Genomic DNA, 22,864 nt, shown 5'->3' with positions numbered 1-22,864 from the left:
ACCATTTTTAAATGTTATTCTGAAACAGGGACTATATCTGTAATGTTTTTCTGAAATAGGGGCCATATGTGTAATGTTTTTTCTGAAACATGGACCAAATCTGTAACGTTTTTGTGCACAAGACCATTTTAAATGTTTTTCTAAAATAGGGACTATATATGTAATGTTTTTCTGAAACAGGGACCATATGTGTAATGTTTTTTCTTAAATATAGACCAAAATTTTAATGTTTTTGTGCACAGGAACCATTTTGTCAAGTTTTTTTTTTTTTTTTTTTTGCCATAGGGACCATATCGGCAATGTTAACATGCTACATGGACCAATTCTGTTTTTTTGTGCCATAAAGAGCAATTTTGTAACTTTGTTTTTGAAACAGGGACCATTTTGTATTGTAAATTACTATTTCAGTAACCATAGAACAACAACATGAAATATATGAATTTGGAGGGTAAATAATGAAATGACACCAAACTTAATTTTTGAATGGCTAAAATGCATTAAGTATTAACAGCAACAAGAAAGTTACAATACAGAGATAACAAAAAGTTACATAAATTAGATGAACATAATATAAAGAATCTTTAAGAAAAGACCAGCAACAACACCAACACTTTAGCATCATCCTTTGAAATAAAAATCCTTTGCTTGCCTTTTATTATTTGGATTTTCAAAAGAAGCGGTCTACTTGTATTGGTGTTTCCAATATAGCACTCTACTTATGATACGGTTTCTTGATCCGGATAGAATTAGCACCCTACCTCAAAAGCATCACTCTTTTGCATCAACTAAGATTGACATGTCATGATAACAATCTACTTGTAGCTTAAAGTGCAGAACTTGCACATATAATTATAAAGTACCTGCATAGGGATGGAAGACCAGAATTATAGCTAGAGTTAACTAGGTAGCCACTTGAAACAATGTAGATTATGTATTAACTTTTAAACAACACATCCTCTTTATAGACAATAGATGGTTAAAAGGTTAAAAACTCATTTTTCCATTGTAAAGAGATCAACAATATATGAATATAAAGTTTTGTAATTGGATGATGTAATGACAAAGTAATACCCTTTGGCTAAGTAAAGAAAGTGAAGAAAATGGAATTTATTTATCTTTTCAATTCACACCAAACAATAACAAATTTTTTTGACCGGTTCACTTTACAACAGGCAATATGGTTTGTTAATCGATTGTACCACACATATTGTAACATAACATTTAAGCAAAATATAAAGAAAAGAAAAATATTCTATCTTTTTCTCTTACATGTGTAAAACTAAAAGCATGTTAAAAAAATTTCTTACAACAGGAGAAATAAGGGAGGGGCAGTTTAGTCAAATGTGGGTTCCACTATGAATTTCATTCAATTCAGCAAGTGTTCTTTCTCATAATGTCTATTTCACTTTATTGTTGGTTATTGCTTATGAGGGTGTACATCTTATGAGCATTTAGAAGAAAAGAATGAATAATCACCTTTAATCCAACTAACATACAGTCTCCAACTTCAAAGATAACATTAAGACCTCAGGGTGAAAACTTTCTCCGTGTCAGGAATCGGGGATCCTAAGCTAATATATACCCTAAAACATTCAAACAATAATTTTGATATTTTGAAACCAGGAAAGACGATCCAAACCAACAAAGTAGGAAATTGGGTACAAATGCAAAACCTTAACAGCACCAAATCACAGGGAGATCAGAATCCGAGTTTTGCCTTGGGATTTTATGTTTACTGCAGCAGGGGAAGCCGACGAAATTGGGGTTGAGACACATCTTCGGCTAAGGGGTGACGCTTCAATTGGTAGTAATCGGTGACAATAGGAGGGGGGAAATCGTGGGTTACAGTGATTTTGTCGTGAACAGAGGAGGTTGTGCCTAGCTCACAGCGATGAAGAGTTGTCGTCGAATTGGATTTTCAAAGTATCTTGGCATGAAGGCAACAATGGTTTACAGGTGATGGTCGTCGATAGAGGGTATAGGAGAGAAGAAGGTGAGGTAAACGGTGAAAATGATGGTGTATGAATCGATTGAGTAAAGAGAAAGAGGCCTTGAATTGAATTATTAGTTACACGTTTAATTGATTAAAATTATTTTGGATTTAATTGTAAAGGGTATTTTGGTAAAGTTATATATAGTTTTGAATTTTATATAATTTTTTTAATATTAAAATCCTATAATTCTAATTAAAAAATAGGGTTGGATAAATACGTAAATGTTATAGTTTTTAAATGACATATACGTAATTTAATATTTTATAAGGACATTAATGTAATTCTTAAAGTTTGGAAGTCGTTATGATTTTATAAGGATATAATATGAAAATTTCCCAAAATTTTAAGGGCTCCAATTCACCGGCCTAATTTACTTACTTTTTTTTTATGAAAGTGTAAATTCAAGAAGTCGTTATGATTTATAAAGTTAAAAAAAAAGACAAAACTTCAAAAATGGTCCCTGTGGTTTTCGAAAATATCAAGTTTAGTCCCTAAGTTCAAAAAACCTCACAGATGGTCCCTGTGGTTTCAAAACTTTTAACAAATGGTCCTTCCGCCTAACTCCGTCAGCTTTCTACCGTTAAGTGAGGGACATTTTCGTCATTTCAATACACAGGGACCATTTATGAGGTTTTCTCTATTTAAAAAAAAAAGAAAAAAATATAATTATTTAATTAAAGGGCCCCACCCCCCCCCCTCTCTCTCATGGTTGAAGAAACCTCCACATGAGGTTGTATTTCTGGTCAAGAAGAGGCAACAGCCTCCCTCGTTCTCCACCACTGTTCCTGTCAAAGAGGCTCCACCCAAACACCCCCTCACAGCCGCTAAAAACCCCAATCCTATTTTCTTCATTGGCTCACCGGAAAAACGAAGCAGAAGAATGGGGACTGCCGCCTCTGATCTAACCCCCTATGAGATGAACGAAACACACATCAAGAGCTTGCTTTTGGTACGTATCTATCTCTTTTTCTTGTTGAACCTCCATGAGCATCACCATCATCATCGAACCCACCACCGAACACCATCCTCCCCCTTCTCTTCCCCTTCAGAACCTCTGTGTACGACGATTTAGACACAAATGCAATCTCTTATAACAAATTTAGATCGAGATACAAGTATGTAGTGGGGGGATTTTAAACCCATATGAAATATTTGATCCTGGGTTCGCTTTTTTCTAATTAGATTCGAGCAAATTGCTTTAAATGTGGAGGAAAGTCATACGATGGTCCATGGCTAGAAATTACATATAGTTGGGTGATGGAGTGGCAGTGGTTTTCCATGGGAATACCAATCAAGGTACAAGCCATCTAAGCACCTCCAAATCTTGGGTTTTTGGTTTCCAAGTTTTGATTTTGGTTACCAGATATAAAATGAAGATGAAGTTGATGCTTTTGGTTATCTAGCATAAACGAGAGAGAGAGAGAGAGAGAGAGAGAGAGAGAGAGAGAGAGAGAGAGAGAGAGAGAGAGAGAGGGTGGGGCCCTTTAATTAAATAATTATATTTTTTTTTCTTTTTTTTTTTAAATAGAGAAAACCTCATAAATGGTCCCTGTGTATTGAAATGACGAAAATGCCCCTCACTTAACGGTAGAAAGCTGACGGAGTTAGGCGGAAGGACCATTTGTTAAAAGTTTTGAAACCACAGGGACCATCTGTAAGGTTTTTTGAACTTAGGGACTAAACTTGATATTTTCAAAAACCATAGGGACCATTTTTGAAGTTTTGTCTTAAAAAAATGACAAAAATTATATTTTTCAATGAAGCCTTTCTCGCTTTTGAAAGTTGAAACAATTTAAATTACGTCAAAATGATAGATTCAAAGATTTTCAATAAGTTGTGTTTGTGTCGGCATTTTTAATCCTTAATTGTGCAGAATTTGAAGGTTTTTCATCACTTTCCTCAAATTGTTGGGCATTATATATTTATGAATGGAGAATGGTGAATAGTCCAATTCAATCATAGACCTAAGCTCATCTCAACTTTAAATCATCATTGTATTAAGTATCTATTTATAGGTTTTTACGGTTTCCATCTCCACCTCCAAGATTGCCCATGACTCATCTTCAACCTTCGACCACACAACTCCATCTTCAACTCCCCCATGACTCCATTTTCAACTCCTCCACTTCTAAAGATGTGGGTTATGATCAGGGCCGGCCCAACACATGGGCGACTTGGGCTTAGGCCCAGGGCATCAAATATCTAGGGGCATAAAATAGTCCAAATATGTCTATAGTAGATATAATAGTGGCCCAAAATTATTAGCCCATCTTGTGATATGATGTCTTCGGACGTAAGAAAGTAAGGGAACGACACACGCCAAACAACCATCCAATCACATCGATTGTGTATCCGAGCATTCAAATGCGCATAGAAAAACGAATCGTCCTCTCGTGCCTAGAAACCTGATGTTGTCGATTCGGTAATCACAACCTGAACTATCTCATCTCTTTGATGTCAGATTTCTATTCATTACTCTCAATTTCTCATTCTAAATCTTTGTAGTTCTCTAAACCTGTTGGTTGCTACATTCAATAGTTCAATCGATCAAGTTCTGTTTTTTTTTCACTTTTTCGTTCTCAGTTCCGATTCCCCACTTGCTTGATTGGGTTCTATTTTTTTCGTGCATGAAGCAAGAGGAATACGAAAGAAAGAAGTAAGACTGTAAGGACCTGTTGGATTTGTATTTTTCCTGATTTCTGGTTTCTTTTCAACAGTTCAACTGATTTGGGCCATTGGGTGAGTTTGTTTTTTCTTAGTTTGTTTCTAATTTTGATTTTTTTCTTAATTTGTTTCTAATTTCGAATCTGATTTGTGGGTTTCTTCATTGTATCTGCTTAAGTGATTATTTTCTGTGATGTGAATGATAGAATCAGGAGGCATATCTGATTTTGATTTATTTTGAATATTTGGAATTGGATAACGAAAGGACTGATTTCTTATTTCTCTTCAAGTGATTTGCAGATTTCGGTTAGTTCTCTACTTCCGTTCTTCTCATGTCAATTTTACTTTCTGTTTAACTCGAAATTTGCTGTCATCAACCTTTCTAAACTTTTTTTTTGTTTCTTGTTTCTTTGATGTGAATCAGGTGGCTGATTTATTGAACTTCTGATCTACATTGAAACCTGAGTATCTGACTTTGCTCAAAATATGTTGCCTTGTGTTCTTGTTTCTAGAAAGGTATAAATTTATTTCATCATGTTGTTATTAGACAGTTGTTTTTAAAAACTGTTTCCTATTTTTTATTTTTTGATTCACTTTGCTATTAATGACGCTTAAGAAATATTAAATAGTATTGGAGTTAAACTCAAATAGTCAATAGTATTGGAGTTAAACAAATGCAATGTTTTGAATGTATGTTTGGTTTTTTGTTTGATAGCTCCAAATTAGTTTCTTTAGTTGATAATGAATTAAAAAAATTTTGTTTAAATCTTGAGTCTAACTTGAAAATGGTGAAGAACATGATATTGATGGAATTGGTTTATTTATAGAGTTACAAATTTTGTAGAAAATGTTGTGGATGAAGCATACAAATGTGAAAATCTTTGGACATTTATTCAAATGATTGAGTACGAAAAAAGAATGGATATGTTCCTAATGTGTTGGTTGATATCGTATCTCCAAAATACCATGATTCAATGGAATGGATTAGCAATTTTATTGTCTCCAAAGTACAATGACTCAGTGGAATGGATTAGCAATTTTAAGTATCCAAGTGATATTTTACAAAATATTAATTATTGTAAATTAAGATCCGTTTTCCATCAAAAAATACGCGAAGACATTGCTTAGGTGATTTTTGTAGGTTTTTGTTTGTCTTATATGTTTGATTATAAAATTTACTGTATTTTTTATTTTGTAAATTTTTTATATACAAGGGCATAAAATTCTTATCTCGCCCTGGATAGTAAAAAACATTGGACCGGCCCTGGTTATGATGAATCATAAATACTAATTTTGGAAGTGACTTCCATGTCAATTTGATGATCAAAAGCATATATATTATTTTTAAGGTTCAATAATTTTTCTTGCATATTAACAAAAAGTTGTTTTTTTTAATTGCAATATTTGTAAATCATGTTTAAACAAGTAATATATATATATATATATATATATATATATATATATATATATATATATATATATATATATATATATATATATATAGGGATAAGTTATATTGAGAACGTAAAAAAGGTTGAGAATGCGAGAATGATTGTGGACCAATCATTTTCAAAGGGGGATTATAGAAATTTTACAATTGCATTAATGAGATGGTCAACTTAATTAAATGTTAGTTTCCTATAATATTGCAATCATTTATTTAACTTTTGTTCAATTTTTTTTTATTAATATAAAATAATTCAATTGAATGAATTCCCTTTCAAAGTATAAGAATTTCTCTTTTTTCTACCAATTGAAATTCAAATTATGTTATAATGAAAATATGTTTTTTTTAATATATCAACAAAACTCATTTTTATTTTACAATTTTATTGTTTTCATTGATGAATTTGTCATGAGTTCTTTAACAAAAATTAATAGTCTATATAACATAAATATGATTATAGATTTTTATTCGTTGACAATTTAATGGGCTGATTCATATATTTTCATTCATAAATGAATTCTTTTGAAAATTTTATTGGATCTTATTATGTTAATCATTAATGTATATAAGTAGGTAAACAATAAGGACTGTAATGAATAAAGCACAATAATTATATTCATCAATAAATAATACACTTTATTCATAGTTATAGAATTCATAGACAACAAGTACATTAATAAATGAATAAAACACTTATAGCGAGAAAAAATCTCAAAAAAATAGAAACTCGATATCCAAATTTCCATCCAAACCGATGAATACTTATCACCTTGTTGCCCTTCTTTTTGTCTGTTACAATGAATAAACCAAAAAAACAACAAATTAATACCCAAACGAAAATAATTCTACTCAAATTCAAATGAGAAACCAAAAACTCATTTTTTTTATTTACCTTCATTTTAATCTTAAATGAATAGATCATTTGATGAACATTATTCTAAATTCTCATTTGTGATGTAATCATTCATGAATATATCTATATTCATAAAATGTATTGGAAATTTTTTAAAAATTCATATTCTGTAATGTAATCATTTATGATTACAACCATATTTTTTAGAAAATGTTTTTGGGAATTATTCACTATGAAAAGTTTCCTTTTAATGACTTGATCGTAAATGAATAACGATAAAAGTATGGTTAAAAGTTTAATTAATATTCGATAATGGTAAATGAATAAATGAAAAAACAAAATTAAAATTACTTAGTATTCACCAACAAATGTAGTATATTTTCGGCCTATTCACAGTTAAAGGAGTTGTTAGTCCTGATCAAGTTGTGTAAAAACAACTTCCAAGTTAATTAAAATTTTTAATTACCTATGGAACATCAAATGATTATCATACAAAAAAAAATGTTGATTACTTGAAAAGTTGTAAATATAGAAAGGTCTCAAAGATTTGAAATCAATTCGAAATGTGTTATGGTCGAATAGAAAATGACAGGTTTTTAAAAAATCAAATTAAAATAAAAAATAAAATGAAAACTAAAACAGTGATGGAAGCGTAACATTTCATCACTTGGAACCAAACAAAAAGCTCTAATCGTCACTTTTAGTCTCCTTAAAAGCTTCTTTTGACTATCATCGACATTAATCCAAAAAAAATCACCAACTAGCTACAAACCAATACAAATTATTCCACCGAATTCAAGTTCTATTTCCATTTCATATAAACTGACTTCGTTAACCGGAACAACCAATTTACATATCCTTAATCAGTCAATAAACCATGAAAACCATCAATTTTGACCATTTTGAAAAAAAAAATTGACCACCGAATTTATAGCCTTTTTCATTACTCAACTTTTCATACTATACCCACATCATTACATAGTCACCGTTAGGAATCAATTCAGAACACCAAATAAATGAATTCAACATCTGTGACCTTACTACGCACGTAATCACAGTCATTGAAGAGAAAAATTACTTATAAACCATTACGAAAATTAAGCTAGGGTTAGGAATTACCTTCAAGTCTTCATCCATTTTGAAGCAATTAAAAGGTTTAGATGAATATCAATCACGTAGCCACTTTCAGAAGCGATTAAGGGAAAGATAAGGATGCACCTTCTTGAAGCCGGCGACATGCAGAAGGGAAGATGCGCACGCAACTTGGCGACGTGAAAAAGAAAGAAGAAGAACAGAGATTGCTTGCATTTTGATATCGTATGAACAGTGAGAGAGAAAGAGATAAATAAGGGATCAGATAATCTGCATTTAAACACCCTAATTATGTGGAAATGTAAAATCCCCTGTATGCCCCTAACATCAATTTATAAGTTACAATTTAATGACATGAGTTTTGAAAATTTACATAAATGGCACTTTGATCATAACCTTAGATCTGAGTATTTGAATGGTTGATATATGTTCTTGCGTTCTCAACTTTTGACGTTCTCAAAATAACTTACTTTTATATATATATATATATATATATATATATATATATATATATATATATTTTTCTATCTTTCTAAAATTATATATTTATAAAGAATAATACTTAAAATCTTGTGTATGTATCCTTATAATTATACTATTGAATTTGTGTTTATTTAAGTATTAAACTTTGTTTAAGCTATAAAAGGTCATTAAACTTTTTATTTTTAATTCAAAGTGATTAATGAACATGTTATCACCACTTATATGGGTAAATAAGGTCGGATGAGATGGATGCTAATGAATTGAAATGAGACAAAAATATTGAGTTGGTTTCTAGATAGCATGTGGGTTAGAAGAGATAAAGATAGTCTCCCTCCATCTAAAGACTACTTTTAATTAAAAAAACTATGTGAATTTTACAGCTACAAGAAAATTTGATGAGAAATGAAAACAAATTTGATAGATTAATGTCTAATTTCAAAGTTAACTTTTTGAGGTGGATATTTTTTCATAAACCGGTAGTTATACTTTTACTTTAAAAAGCACACCCAACTAAACCCTACCATAATTCTTGTACCTCAAACCCTAATACAAAGAAATGGTCGTTGTACACCCTTTCGCCAATGTTCAAGATCTCGATTTCGATATGGTTATCGACGACGCCCCATTGCCCTTTCTAGAGGTCATGAAAGCATTGATTCGTCCCGATATGGTCAACTTCATTCGTTCGAATCTAAGAACTCCCGCCAGCCTTACGTCATCTCCACAAAAGCCGGCCATCAAACCTCAGCCAAATCATGTGTAACGCCCGCGTTTCTGGCTAAGTATTAGTATAATGATATAATAGTTAGGGTCAACAATTGTAACATATTTTGAAGTAGTGAAGAAGAGTTATTTGAGTATTATGTGATTTATGTGCAATATACGTGCTTATAACGATATAATAAAATAATAATGAAAATGTGCGTCAAAAATAAAATAACAATTAGACCCAATATCTTTGAAGAAAGTTGAAGTAGTCGTAACAAGGATTTCAGGGATATAAGGAACGTTGAAATCTGACTTATAGCGAAGAAGTTATGACCCGTCGAAGTTTTGCGACAAACCCGACACAACGTCGCGTATCGTAAAAAGTGAATTTTTGATAAACTACTTTTTAGCCTTAGTAATCTAAATGAAATTCGTAGTTTACGTTAAACCGAGGACGTACATGAAAAGAACGTCCAAAACTGACTTTATTTGAAGAAGTTATGATTTTTCTTAGATTAAGCATAGCAGTGCACAACCCAGAAATCGAATTTTATATCGATCAATTTTTAGCTGACACAACCTGAATGAGAATTGAAAATATCATTAATAGGAGCTCAAATATATAAAGACAGTCGAAAACGGACGTCAGATGACAAAATTATGATTTTTTAACGAACTTTAACCGTCTAAGTCTGTTAAAATATAACTTTAAAAATAAACTCAAAATTAGCCAACAGAGTCTAAACGAAAGTTGTAGATCCCATCAATACCTACGCGTGGATATAACAAACGTCAAAAACGGAGCTCGTATGCAAAAGTTACGGATTTTAGAAGATAATTAGTTTTTGGAGTAACCAACAAGTGACATGTGGCGCGATCTGAGCCACTGCTTCCTCACCACGGCTTGCCACCAAATGGTGACATGTGGCATGAGAATGCCCAACGTTCAGAAAGGGAACACCCAACGTTCACATCAGACTCATCCTATAAATAGAGGCGCAAATCACTTCATTTCTCCGCACCTTTCTAACCTTTCTCTCCCAAATACCCTAAGCCTTTCCCTAGCACCTCCTAGGTGTTAGAGGCAAGTCCTGGAGCGCCGGAAATCCCCGAGAAGAAGAGCCTTCGGCTCAGAAGTTCTGTCCGTGTAGAGCCCGGTTCCTCGCTAAACCCCATTGTAAGTGAGTTAGACTTACCCTACTTTAAGTATAACTTATGTTTAAGTTCATTATCGTTATTATGAACCTATAAACAATATTTATCAGTGATTTAAAGTCGTTATACTGATTGATCTACTTACGGTGATGATGTATAGGCTGTAATTTATTTAGGTGTTTAAAGTGGGCTTTCCAAACAGTATACTTCATATACCAAACGGACCCTACCTTTGATATGATCCTACATGGTTGTTCCTTACTTGATAGATCATGAAACTAGACTTTGAGTTAATGATAAATCTAGACTAATATTAGTTGCAATAACTATTAGACTAAAGTCTAGTAACAATTGTTTGGTTTCGTCGAAGGAAAAGAAAATTGTTAAAAGCAAAGCGCTGTCCAAATTTTGAGTCATCACTTTAACAAGTGAGTGCATAGTTACTTTCATCTTACACATAGATATGAAGTATTTAATATATATTACGTGTGCATATTATCTGTGTTGTTGATATCTATGTTGGATGAACGATGTATACATGTTTAATTGATTTAAACAGTATATGTATTTTATACCTATCAATATGTTGGGAAAAGATGGGTAGATGAAATATATGATGAAAGATGAAATAAAATGATGAGAGGCCTCAATGTTGAAACTTTACCCAGTCATCTAGCGGAGTATAGATGACGACTACAGACTATTCTAGACAGTCTAATGGAATATTAGCAGACTCGCAACCTGTAGGTGTTTGTGAACGATGTGTAATGGGTATATATTAGTAAGAACCGGAGAGGGTTAGTATTGATTGTACATATTTTATTTGGTAAAAAAAAGAACTTCAATGTGTTCAAAAATGGCGGAAAATAGGTTGTCAGTGAAGCAGGAGATGTTTTTGTTTATGGCGTAATTGATTTTGAGGTCAAAGGTCAAACCCAGGTTTTCCGAAAAGAAAAAAAAAAGAAAATGTAAAGACTACAAAGTCTATAGCTATTGGTCAACTAAAAGTCAACTAAAAGATGTGGACAGTGAACTTGAGTTAGAAACCACAGTTAAAAGTTTTATAACTTGTTGATTATTTAAAGTTACATATTGTGATATTAGCTTCTACATTTTTAGTTATAGATTACTATATATGTATTTCGATCTTACAAAAGGCTCCTTAAAATATTTTAGTATTGAGTTTTTATTATTTATTATTTCAAAAGGGATGAAGTATTAGAAGAATTTATTCAAAAGGTTGTTAAAAAAACGTAATTATCATTTATAATTATTATTACTCGGTTGATTGAGACATATGAATGGTTGAACCAAAATGATCACATGTGAAGTTTTTTTAGGATAATAGCCTCAGAAAAATATGTTGGTTAAACGTAGGGTGCGTGTAGCGTGACAAGCTTTGGTTAAGACTTAACGCCAACAAAGTGAGTTTCGTGTGAATTTTGTGGTTGCTTGCATGAAAAATTGATTCTAATTTATTTGCAATTACATGTTACCGCTGTTATTGCTATGAATATTTATGTGGACTTTATGAACAGATTCATGTAAAAGGGTGAAATGGGTAGGTGACATATGTATAGGGAACGGGCGGTCTTATTATTAGTCATCGTACAAGGTGTCAGTATGCGGTGGAGAGCTTACGTTCTGATTAATTAGCCGTAAGCATATTTGTTGTGCCTCGCGGAGGGACTCGTTCCCTGGAAAGGACAATAGTTCTCTAATGTGTCACCAAGGGTGGAAAGAAATGAAAAGAGTTATATTTTATAAATCGTTGAGTTTGTTTTTATTTTATTGACGTCAATATGCATGAAAACCATGAACTCACTAGGCCCCAGGCTTACCCATTAGAATCTTTAAATACACGCAACCCAGGTAATAGCGTAGCAAGTGCCAAGTGGCAGCGGAAATGAAAAGGATAAAGCTCAGGCTTGAAGAAGGCGACAAGTTTTGAGGAGGACGTAACACACCATATATTTATTAAATTTCTATTGCTTCCGCTATTATTATAATTAATCATATTAGTATTTGAATTTTTGAATTTTAGAGGTTTGAGACCATGTTCCGATAGGTAGTATTTGAAATTTTTATACTAAAATTTTCATTTTTAAAATAATATAACATCCACTTGGAAAAGATGAATTATTTACACATATTCACTTTTCCCCACTTGTCTTTTCTAGTTTTCCAAAGGATCACATCCAAGTCGATGTAAATTCCATATTATTGCATTTGTTATCTATAAGATCAATTAGTGTAAAAAGCATGAAACAAAAAGCCACGGCCCACGAGGGTAATATCATAGTGAACGACGATAAACCTCAGTCGTTTTATAATCCCTACGAGTTATCTTGATGTAAAATATTATCCCATTAATGATATTAATTATGAATTATACATGCAACTCGTCCTATCGTCCTATAATACCATAACCCAGAGAAGAGAGAGAACGATAAATTTTCATTTAGATTGTTAATGGATTCGTGCGCAGTAGACATAGAATAGATATATATATGAAAAGGGTATTTATGTCAATATAAAATGTGTTTCATCTTGTTCCACCATTTTGGGTGGGACTAAAATATTATCAATTAGCCTCATTGACTTGTTCAATACTTTATTTTAGATCTGTTTCATTCATACGAAACACCTTCCGAAAAAACTTTGTTACGTCTGTCCACTTTTGTTCCTCCAAACAAATGCTACCTAAGAGCATCCACAATGGTGAGTTCAATGGGAGAGTTGAATGAGGTGACAAGTCTATGTGTCATTCAATGGATGAAACTCTAACATTGTGAGATGTTAGATTGGCATTCAATGGATTTGGAGTTCAATAGTCATTGAACTCTTCAATAGGAAAAAAAAAGTTTTTAATTCTTAAATATCTACTATAAATTACATTTTGTAACATTCTATTGAACTTTGTAGAATTCAATGCATTATAGGAAAAAATGATAGAGTTGTATGGATTGCAAAAAGATGACGTGGCAATCAATTGAACTCTATAGAGTTCAATGCATTCTGGATGTCCTAATAGACAAAAAAAAAATAAATAAATAAAAATAAAAAATCCTAGTGCTAAGAGTGTCCTTAAGGTTATTCATCAAATCCCGAAAAATCATATTAACCGAAGTTGGATGTCTTAAATTTTTTTTTGGGTTAATTGATAATATGTAAAAAAAATAATTGATTTTAAAAGATTTTATACATGTCAGTAAATTGTATATAATTTATGTGCAATATGAAAAGTTTCATTAAATTGGGTATATCTTAGTATTTGGTTCATTAATTATATTGGACTTAGATGTATTATGTTATTCAAGTGTTGGGTGACTTGGGTCTATTTTATAGTGTTGGGCTCATGTTATGGCCATTGGCTTATTGTTGGACATATTGTATCTATAGGTTTAAGCCCATCTTAGTATCTTTAATGTTTAAACTAAGTTGTTCGATTCACATAAAAAGTGGTCTATCCATTTTAGGGAAAAAATGTCTTTTTTTTTTTTAGTTTTCTAACATCGTGCTTAAAATTTTTATTATGTCCCAACTTAAACATTTGAACCATCATTGATCCGTTAGTCCATATCCATTGATACTTGTATGTGTACATCCCCACTTTTACATTTTACAACAAACATTTTCTGTAACCACGATAAGTATACATTTCCTTTTATTTGCATTCCATCTTATAACACAAATCATCACTTGATTTCATCACATACCATTATAAGTGCTTAATTGGTTCCATGTTTGAACATTCATGACATAAATACATGACTCTTCAAAGTCCTAAACATGGAATAAGCTTGTTAGTACTAACACCCATAAGATCATCATAATACAACACATATCATATTAAATTTGAGGATGTTACATGAACGATAAAATGATATATTTATATGGAATAATAACATAAAAGCATGAATGCATAATGTACTTGTTATGTATTAATCTTGAAGTTTAGAAAATTTCAAGGCTTAATTTTTCATAGACTACAACGTATACAAGACTGTAAGTACAATTATTTTTAATGATTTGTAATGTTATGTTAGTAACCGGTTTTCTTAACAACTATAGGAAAAAGAAGTTCATGTGAATTATAAACCTGAAATGTAGTTTACATGCATTTTGTCAAGTTGTACTTAGAATCTTGTATACGTTGTAGCTTGTACGAGCTCTTTGCATAGATTAGGATTATCAACACTGGATGTCTTTATGTTGGTTGAATTATTTATTGTTCTGTATATATTTTATAAATTATATAAATGTAATCTTTTAAATAAAATTTCCTTGAAGAACTTTGTTTTTTTTTTTTTAACTTAACCAGAATAGTATTTATTTATGGGCCTTTATTTATTCCCAACCCTATTGCGACATTCCAATGTTGTTTTTCCCAAAAAGCCGTTGTTCTTGTGTAATCTAATCAAAGACAATACCCGCTGTGCTGTGCTGTTTTCTAAATAAAGTACTACTACTCTGAGTTCTGTCCATCAGATTCTACCCACGGTGACTTTTTGTTGCTTTCTTATTGGTCATATCAAATAACCAAAAACCAAAAATCATCTCGACTAGCATTAATATGTATTTTTTAGATAAATATATGTGGATTGTTATAATAGATATAAATAAGATGTATTTTGATAAGTTCAAGCTACATATTCTTCTTATCGAGATTTTTATATTAAATATATATACAATGTTTAGTCTAAAATATACTTCTAAATGTTTTTCTTCTTCTTCTTTTATTTATTATTTTTTTTTGTGTGTGTGAAAATTTACTTTTGATGTTTATATAAAAAAGTAGAGGTGGCAAAAATTGACACGACCCGAAACTCGACCCGAAATCGACACGAAATAAATGGGTTTGGGTTAGAGATTTCGACACGTTTAATTAAATGGGTTGACACGACACGACACGAATATTAAATGGGTAAGGTTAGGGTTAAGATTTTCAACTCGAAAACGACACGAAAATAACCCGTTATATATATATATATATATATATATATATATATATATATATATATATATATATATATAGATTGTATTGGGCTAATGAAACATATCAGACTGTAATTGTGTTCAAAGGGTATTGGGCTAATAAAGAGATTTTTTGACCTAATTAGGTGATGACCTAATTTCTTTCCTAGTTTCCTTCCAGCCGCACACCAGTGACCACAGAACACACTCCACACTCCACAAAACCACGAAAACGCTCTCGATTCTCGTCTTTCTTTGCCTCTTACGTCGTTCGTTCAATCGATCCTTGTGAGTCGCAACAACTATCGGTTTACTTCCTCCCACATATCAATCGTTCCTTGTTTACATCATTCTTGGGTTTTATTCTTATGTGTTCTGTTTTTTTTTGTTGCAGTTAAGTTAATCATGGATGAACCAATCAACTTGTCTGGTGATGAAATCGATGTTTCTGATGACGAAATAGGAGATGAGATGGAAGAGGAGGTTGGTAGTGCACCACCAATTTCTAATCAGAATATGCATAAACCGAATTTGTCTGGTAACCCACCTGTCAAACGAAAACGTAAGCTTACTTCTCGTGTTTGGAAATCCTTTGAAATACTTAAAGAGTCAGATAGTAAGGGAAATATGTTGTGCAAATGCAAGAAATGTGGGACTACGTATATAGCTGAAAGTAGTCACGGGACAAGGAATCTACTTAGGCATAAAAGGGCTTGTGATTTGAAACACAAAAGTTATAAAGATGTTGGACAGCTTCTTATACAATCTAATTTGAAAGGGTCTTTGGGTACTAGATCTCCTACTTTTAAAGCTGATGAATTTCGTGAGTTGGTTGTTGTTGCTATTGCTAGACATAATCTTCCTTTTCAATTTGTAGAATATGAAGGTATTAGGAAATGTTTTGCTTACTTATATCCAGAAGTTAAAACATTTTGCAGAAATACCATAAAAAAAGAAATATTCAACATGTATTCAATTGAGAAATCAAAGCTCTATGATTTGTTGCAACTTGTTCCGGGTAGAATAGCATTAACATCAGATTGTTGAACTTCTGTAACAACTGATGGGTATATTTCATTGACTGCTCACTTTGTTGATCAAAATTGGTGCTTGCAAAAACGAATTTTAGCTTTTACTTCTATGCCCCCTCCCCATAATGGTGCTTCCTTAGCAGAAAGAGTTTGTGGTTTGTTAAAACAGTGGGGAATTGATAAGAAAATAGTTTCCATAACCTTAGATAATGCCTCTGCAAATGATTATATGGCTAATGCACTGAAGTTTGATTTGAATTTGATGTCTGATGGTGATTATTTTCATGTTCGTTGTTGTGCTCACATCCTTAATTTGATTGTACAAGATGGCTTAAAAGAATTAGATGGAGCTATCGTTAAGATGAGAGATACTATTAAGTATTGCAAAGGTTCTCAAGCTCGGAAAAAATCATTTTTGCGTTCTGTTCAATATGTTGGCCTTGAGTCCACAAGAGGGCTAAGGCAAGATGTTCCAACTCGTTGGTATTCTACGTATCATATGTTAGATAGTGCATTATATCACAAAAAAGCAATTCTTCATTTGGCAAAGACTGATGCAAACTACGTTCATTGCCCAAGCTTCGAAGAGTGGAGCAGGATTGAAAAAATTTGCAACTTTTTGCAAGTTTTCCATGAGGTGACTTTAGCTTTTTCAGGTTCTAAATATCCAACTTCCAATCTTTATTTTCCTAATGTTTTAAAGATAAGATTGCTTTTGCAAGAAGAGAAGGAAAATGGTGATACTTTTGTAAAGAACGTGGCTAAAAATATGCATTTGAAGTTTGACAAGTATTGGTGTGAGTTTAGCACTATTATGGGCATTGCCATTGTTTTTGATCCCCGTTACAAGTTTCATTTTATTGAATGGGCTTTCAAAAAGATATATGGTTCATCTTTTGATGTTGAGTTGGATTTGTTTAAGAAAAAATTATTTTCCTTGTTTGATGAGTATACGGATGTTAGTGCTACAACCAAGACTCATGAAAGCTCATCTCATTCTGGTGTTGCCAATGATAAGTCAGACACATATATGACGATATTAATTTGCTCCTATCTTATTTTATGATTTTTTTTTTGTATTTTCCTAACTTCTACATTTTTTGTTAGGATTTTGATGATTTCTTTAGCTGTGAATTTACTACTGGTGGTAAATCTGAATTGCAATCTTACCTAGAGGAGCCAAAATTACCTCGCACGGGTGATTTGAATGTTTTGGAGTATTGGAAACATCTTCAAGGACGGTATCCCATTGTTTCTCAAACGGCTAGAGATATTTTGGCCATCCCAATATCTATTGTTGCTTCCGAATCTGTTTTCAGTATTGGAGGAAGAGTTCTTGATGCCTATCGTAGTTCATTGAAGGCAAATGCTGCTGATGCATTGGTTTGTCTTAGAGATTGGGTTTTTAGTGAAGGTAAAATCCGCATTTATAAAATTTTGTATTCACAAAAAAAAAATTGCATTTAAACAAATATTAAGAGTAAAATCTGCATTTTTTAAAGAGTTAAAATTTTGCATTTACAAAAAAACTGCATTTTAAATTATGCATTTATAAAAACTGCATTTACAAAAAAAAAAAACTGCATTTAATATGAAAGTAATGCTAATATCATTTTTTGTATTTTGTAGGTTCAATGCATCCAGATATTGAGGCGTTATGCAAACAGACTTTAACAATGAAGATTGGCGATGTGAATGAAGATGAAAGTGATGTACCAAGTACTCCTAGCATTCAAACTCAACAATCCCGTTTAGGTTAAAGATTTGAAGTTAAATTCTCGTATTACTTGTATTTTTTTTAATGTTGTGGATGTTTGATGTTTTGGAAACTTGCTATTATTTTGGGTTGTAAACTTCTCTTAATACTTTGAATGTTTAATGTATAACTTTTGAACTTTAAGTTTTGATCTACTGATTTGGTTGTTTACTTTCCTGATGTAAAATTTAGAAAAATTTATTCTTTAAACGGGTAAAATAGGTTAAACGGGTTACATGGGTTAAACATGTTTTGCGGGTTAAACAGGTCGTGTCGGGTTAGAGTGTTTTATATGTGTCGAGTTCAGGTCAACAATTTTTGACCCGTTTAATAAACAAGTCGTGTCCGTGTCACGTATTTCTAACCTGTTTAAGTTTCGACACGACACGAACCCGACACGACACGACCCGTTTGCCACCTCTATAAAAAAGTTCAAAACAAAATTAATTTTGGTTAAATCTCTTAAACCACACCGACCCACATTATGCGATTTGCCTTCTTTTGGTATGTTTTGGTTGGGTTGATGGTTCGACAACCTCCCATTTTCAACTTTTACTAACTAACCCACCTCCTTTCCATCTTCAAATTCCTTCACGCGCCACCATTAACATCCTTAATCTGCCCCTACCTAGCTAACAGCTTGCACTCTCTCTCTCTCTAGAAAAAAATTCTATAAGAAAGCAGACAACCGCCGGTGTTGATGCTAGATTACTACTCTTTTTTCCACTTATAAATTTCTCCGACCGAGTAAGATCTAAACTATCAATTCTTCTCATCCTCTATATTCGTGTTGATATGTGATTGATCAAATTATAGTTTAATGTGTACATGTGTGCAGGTTTTAATTTGGCAGTGTGTGTAATTAGTTAAGATTTGAAACAATTGACGTGATGTTAGACCTTAACCTAAGTATTTACCAGACCGATTTGATGTTGTCGGAATATATGGAGGAAGATAGCGGCAGGAATAAGCAGATCCTTGAGCTATCTGTTGGCACTTCAAATTCTTCCGTCGTGAGTAACGCCGGCGACGAGGAGCACTCACACTCACACTCACACTCGCACTCCTGCTCGAATCTCACGTATGGTTTTGAGATACTGAAACAGAATAATCTAGAAGAATTTCAGGAGCATAGGTCAGATCATATGGTGGTTACAAAGCAGCTCTTTCCGGCGATGGGCGGTGGTGGCGGTGGCGTTGGCTTCATTCAGCAGCATTGGTTGGATAATGGCGATGACGATAGATTATTCATGTTGAGGCAACAACAACAACAGCAGCAGCATCAGCAGCATATACAACAGGTGAAGAAAAGTAGGAGAGGACCGAGGTCTCGAAGTTCTCAGTATCGTGGTGTTACGTTTTATCGAAGAACAGGAAGATGGGAATCACATATTTGGTTAGTTAATACATCGATCTTTTTTGATTTTGTGTAACTATACCCAACATCCATTACTTTAAAATAATAATTTTTCTAGTCACAAAGAAAATAGATAAGATGGTTTTTACGATTTATTAGAGAAAGATACATAGTTGAAAAAAAAAACAATATATCTTCGTTATTTTACCATTTCTTTCAATGTTTTATCATTTTATGTGAAACATTACATAAAATGCTATACATGTTAAATAGAACGGTAAGTTTTTAATTTGATTAAAAAAATGAATAGGTTAAATAATAAAAAAGTATAGTATGTTCAGTTAAATTGTAAAAAGACTATAAGCTGTACAAGAGTGAAAACATGGTGTATTTCTTTAATATTAACCTCTAAAAATAGAGTATTGTACGTAAAAAAATATTTTTTATTATCATATTAATTACCACATTAAATATGTATAATAAAAAATTGATACTTCATTGTTACATTTTCTTATGTTTGAATTTCTATGATTTCTGCAGGGATTCTGGGAAACAAGTTTATCTCGGTAATTAAGCAATTATAAGTAGCATTGAAATCCCATTTTATTTCAATATGTATATGAATCTGTTTAATTATACTTATTTAAATTCTATATATATTTTTAATTATTTTTATAGGTGGATTTGATACTGCACACGCTGCTGCTAGGTAAATATCTTTCTACACTTTTTCAGTTTTCTGACATTAGTTTCATCATTTAATCATGTCAAATTTTATAAACCTGATCTTTTTCTACAGGGCATATGATCGGGCTGCTATAAAATTTCGTGGTGTTGATGCTGATATTAATTTCAATATAAGCGATTATGAGGACGACTTGAATCAGGTTAATTTAACTAAATTTGATGTATAATTTAAAATTTGTTTCTAATAATCAGTTGAAAATCCCAATGAATATGCTGTTAATTTATGTACATCTTATGTTACACAGATAAAAAACTTGACCAAGGAAGAGTTTGTGCATATACTTCGTCGTCAAAGCACTGGATTCTCAAGAGGAAGCTCAAAGTATAGAGGTGTTACCCTACACAAATGTGGTCGCTGGGAAGCTCGAATGGGCCAATTTCTTGGGAAAAAGTGAGTTTTGTCATTTAGCGGGTTGGATCTGTGAAATTAATGATTATTTGATAGAATTAATTTTTTTTTTTTTAAATTTTGAAAAAAGCTAAACAATATTAGGTAGATTTGTTATTTTTTCGAAAAAGTATAAAAAAAATATAACTCTTATCTTATATTAACTAAAAATATTGTAGAGGGGTGACGTTATTTGTTGTCACACGTTTTTTGTTTGCAGATATATCTATCTTGGATTGTTCGATAGTGAAATCGAAGCTGCAAGGTTCCTAGTTCCCTTAATTAACTTGATTGTCTCCCAATCATGGTTCTTAAGTTGTTTTGATGATCATTTACTTATTAACATGTGTGATTTTTTTGAATTGATTAGGGCTTATGACAAGGCTGCAATAAAATGCAACGGGAGAGAAGCAATCACCAACTTTGAGCCCAGCTCGTATGAAGGCGAGCTTAGTCTTGAGACAGACAATGGAGGTAAACTATTTCCTAAAAAAATTATCAACAGTCTTTTAAAAAAATTTCGTTAAATATGATTTAAACATACGTGTGTGTTGTTAAATAAATCCTTAAATAGTGATTTTATGTCACATCATGTGAGCGTGTGGATGAAATTTTTTTAAGTTAACTTTTTACTTATTTCATAAACAGATAAAACTGATTACATGGATTTGAACCTGGGTATCGCTCCTCCGTCTTTAACAGAAGGTGCTAAAGTCGACGACGACACCTTCCGCAGCTTGCACGAGATCAACTATATTTTAAGTGACATGTCTTCACAGGCCGCAAGAACTACGGTAATATTTTCAACTTTTTTATCATATAATTTAATAAAAAAAAATTAACATTAATAGCCTCAACTCCTTATAATATCTAGACATGAGGAACAATCTCTTAAGCTTTCTTCTTTGTCCACTTTCAGATCGACCACCACCCTTCAAGTTTTGGCCCAGTTTATCAGGTATATGGTAACTCTTATGTCAATTTTATTAGATTACTTTATCTTTTAAATTATTTTGCCAGCTACAGATCATATATAATCTAACGTATCATTTTATAAATGAAATTGTTGGAAACTAGGGAACAACAATTGACAAGAGTATGGCCGATAATCATCCTCTAAGTCACGGAATGGGAGAAAGATTGACAGGTGTACTTCCACTTTTCTATTGTATATATTTCTAGTCAATAAATTGATTAGAGATTATATCTTATATAATTCTCAACCAATCAAAGATATAAAATTTATAATCATGTAGTTAATTGTGCCATCACAGATTTCTTGGCTCCGTTGCTGCGTGATCCTCCGTATTGGGCGGCAGCAAGGCAAGTGAAGGCTCATTGCGGCGGAGCTACACCACCAGCTTCATTCCTGCCGGCTGCAGCATCATCAGGATTCGGTAATTCACCATCACCGGCTGCTCCTGCTCCTGCTCCTACACCACCCATTCCTCACTGTCCCTACAATGTCAACAACATTCCATTGTACTACTGTAGAAGTTGAAGGTACAAGCAGATGAAGCACATCATTTTTTTTATATAGTTGAAGGAGAAATTAACAGGTTGTTGGTTTACCCATAACAAGAAAAAAAAATGTTACCTTGACGAAGTATTAGTAGTATTATCAAAATAATTTTTGTAAGATGTTATTTGAGTATGTTAATTTACTTAATATATATGCATGGATTTAATTGGTAATATGAATAGATATGCAAATTAGATAAGGGATCGAATTAATTTTGCATGGGGTTTGGTTCACGTGTACATTCATAGTAAAAGATTGAATTGAAACAATGTCGTTGATAACACTATTCAAACATTCATGAATAAATCATAAAATAGAATATTTGAACTGTTTTGAAGTTGGTTATGCTAAACAGCAAGAGGAAAAGGTTGCATAATTGCAATGAAACGTGTTTTCCATAGTAATAAAAGAAATAATTCAGAATACAATATTTTGAATGAGTAAGATCATGATAAATACTAAGGTTCACATTATAAAATTATACCTTCACATTGGTTCTTGATGTATGTAAAGTGAAGTTCGTCCTCTTTAATGTGAATTTCTTTTACTCTATATTGTCATGCCCATGGTTGAGAAGTTGATATTAGATTTTTTGGAACGCCAGTTCCAGGTAAATACTTCTTTTGTGTTTATGGCAATTTAAAGACTTCAAATGTGGATTTTGTGGCAACCACGATGTGGTGGAGGAAG

General features: G+C 32.2%; 1 protein-coding gene across 1 annotated transcript; it reads left to right on the top strand.

The window, feature by feature from the left end:
* The first annotated feature begins 19,050 nt into the window (after positions 1-19,050).
* On the top strand, positions 19,051-22,153 carry LOC145117940 (floral homeotic protein APETALA 2-like). Its single transcript, XM_079054175.1, has 11 exons — positions 19,051-19,556; positions 20,058-20,083; positions 20,196-20,226; positions 20,317-20,404; positions 20,510-20,655; positions 20,873-20,917; positions 21,023-21,126; positions 21,301-21,446; positions 21,572-21,610; positions 21,730-21,820; positions 21,927-22,153. The coding sequence occupies exons 1-11, from the start codon at positions 19,051-19,053 to the stop codon at positions 22,151-22,153; spliced, it is 1,449 nt and encodes a 482-aa protein (XP_078910301.1).
* Positions 22,154-22,864: the final 711 nt, after the last annotated feature.

Source organism: Lactuca virosa, chromosome 1 (assembly GCF_052849685.1).
Source record: "Lactuca virosa cultivar CGN04683 chromosome 1, Lactuca_virosa_CGN04683_v6, whole genome shotgun sequence".
In the NCBI taxonomy this organism is placed as follows: domain Eukaryota; kingdom Viridiplantae; phylum Streptophyta; class Magnoliopsida; order Asterales; family Asteraceae; genus Lactuca; species Lactuca virosa.
This window is presented reverse-complemented; position numbering and strand designations above follow the sequence as displayed.

What these genes read in the sequence shown, in the direction of transcription:
- LOC145117940 (XM_079054175.1), top strand. Translation starts at nt 19,051, where the DNA reads ATGTTAGACCTTAACCTAAGTATTTACCAGACCGATTTGATGTTGTCG. An exon ending in TGGGAAACAAGTTTATCTCG is followed by an intron (nt 20,084 to 20,195) that starts GTAATTAAGCAA and finishes TTATTTTTATAG; the next exon opens with GTGGATTTGATACTGCACAC. An exon ending in TCTTGAGACAGACAATGGAG is followed by an intron (nt 21,127 to 21,300) that starts GTAAACTATTTC and finishes TTTCATAAACAG; the next exon opens with ATAAAACTGATTACATGGAT.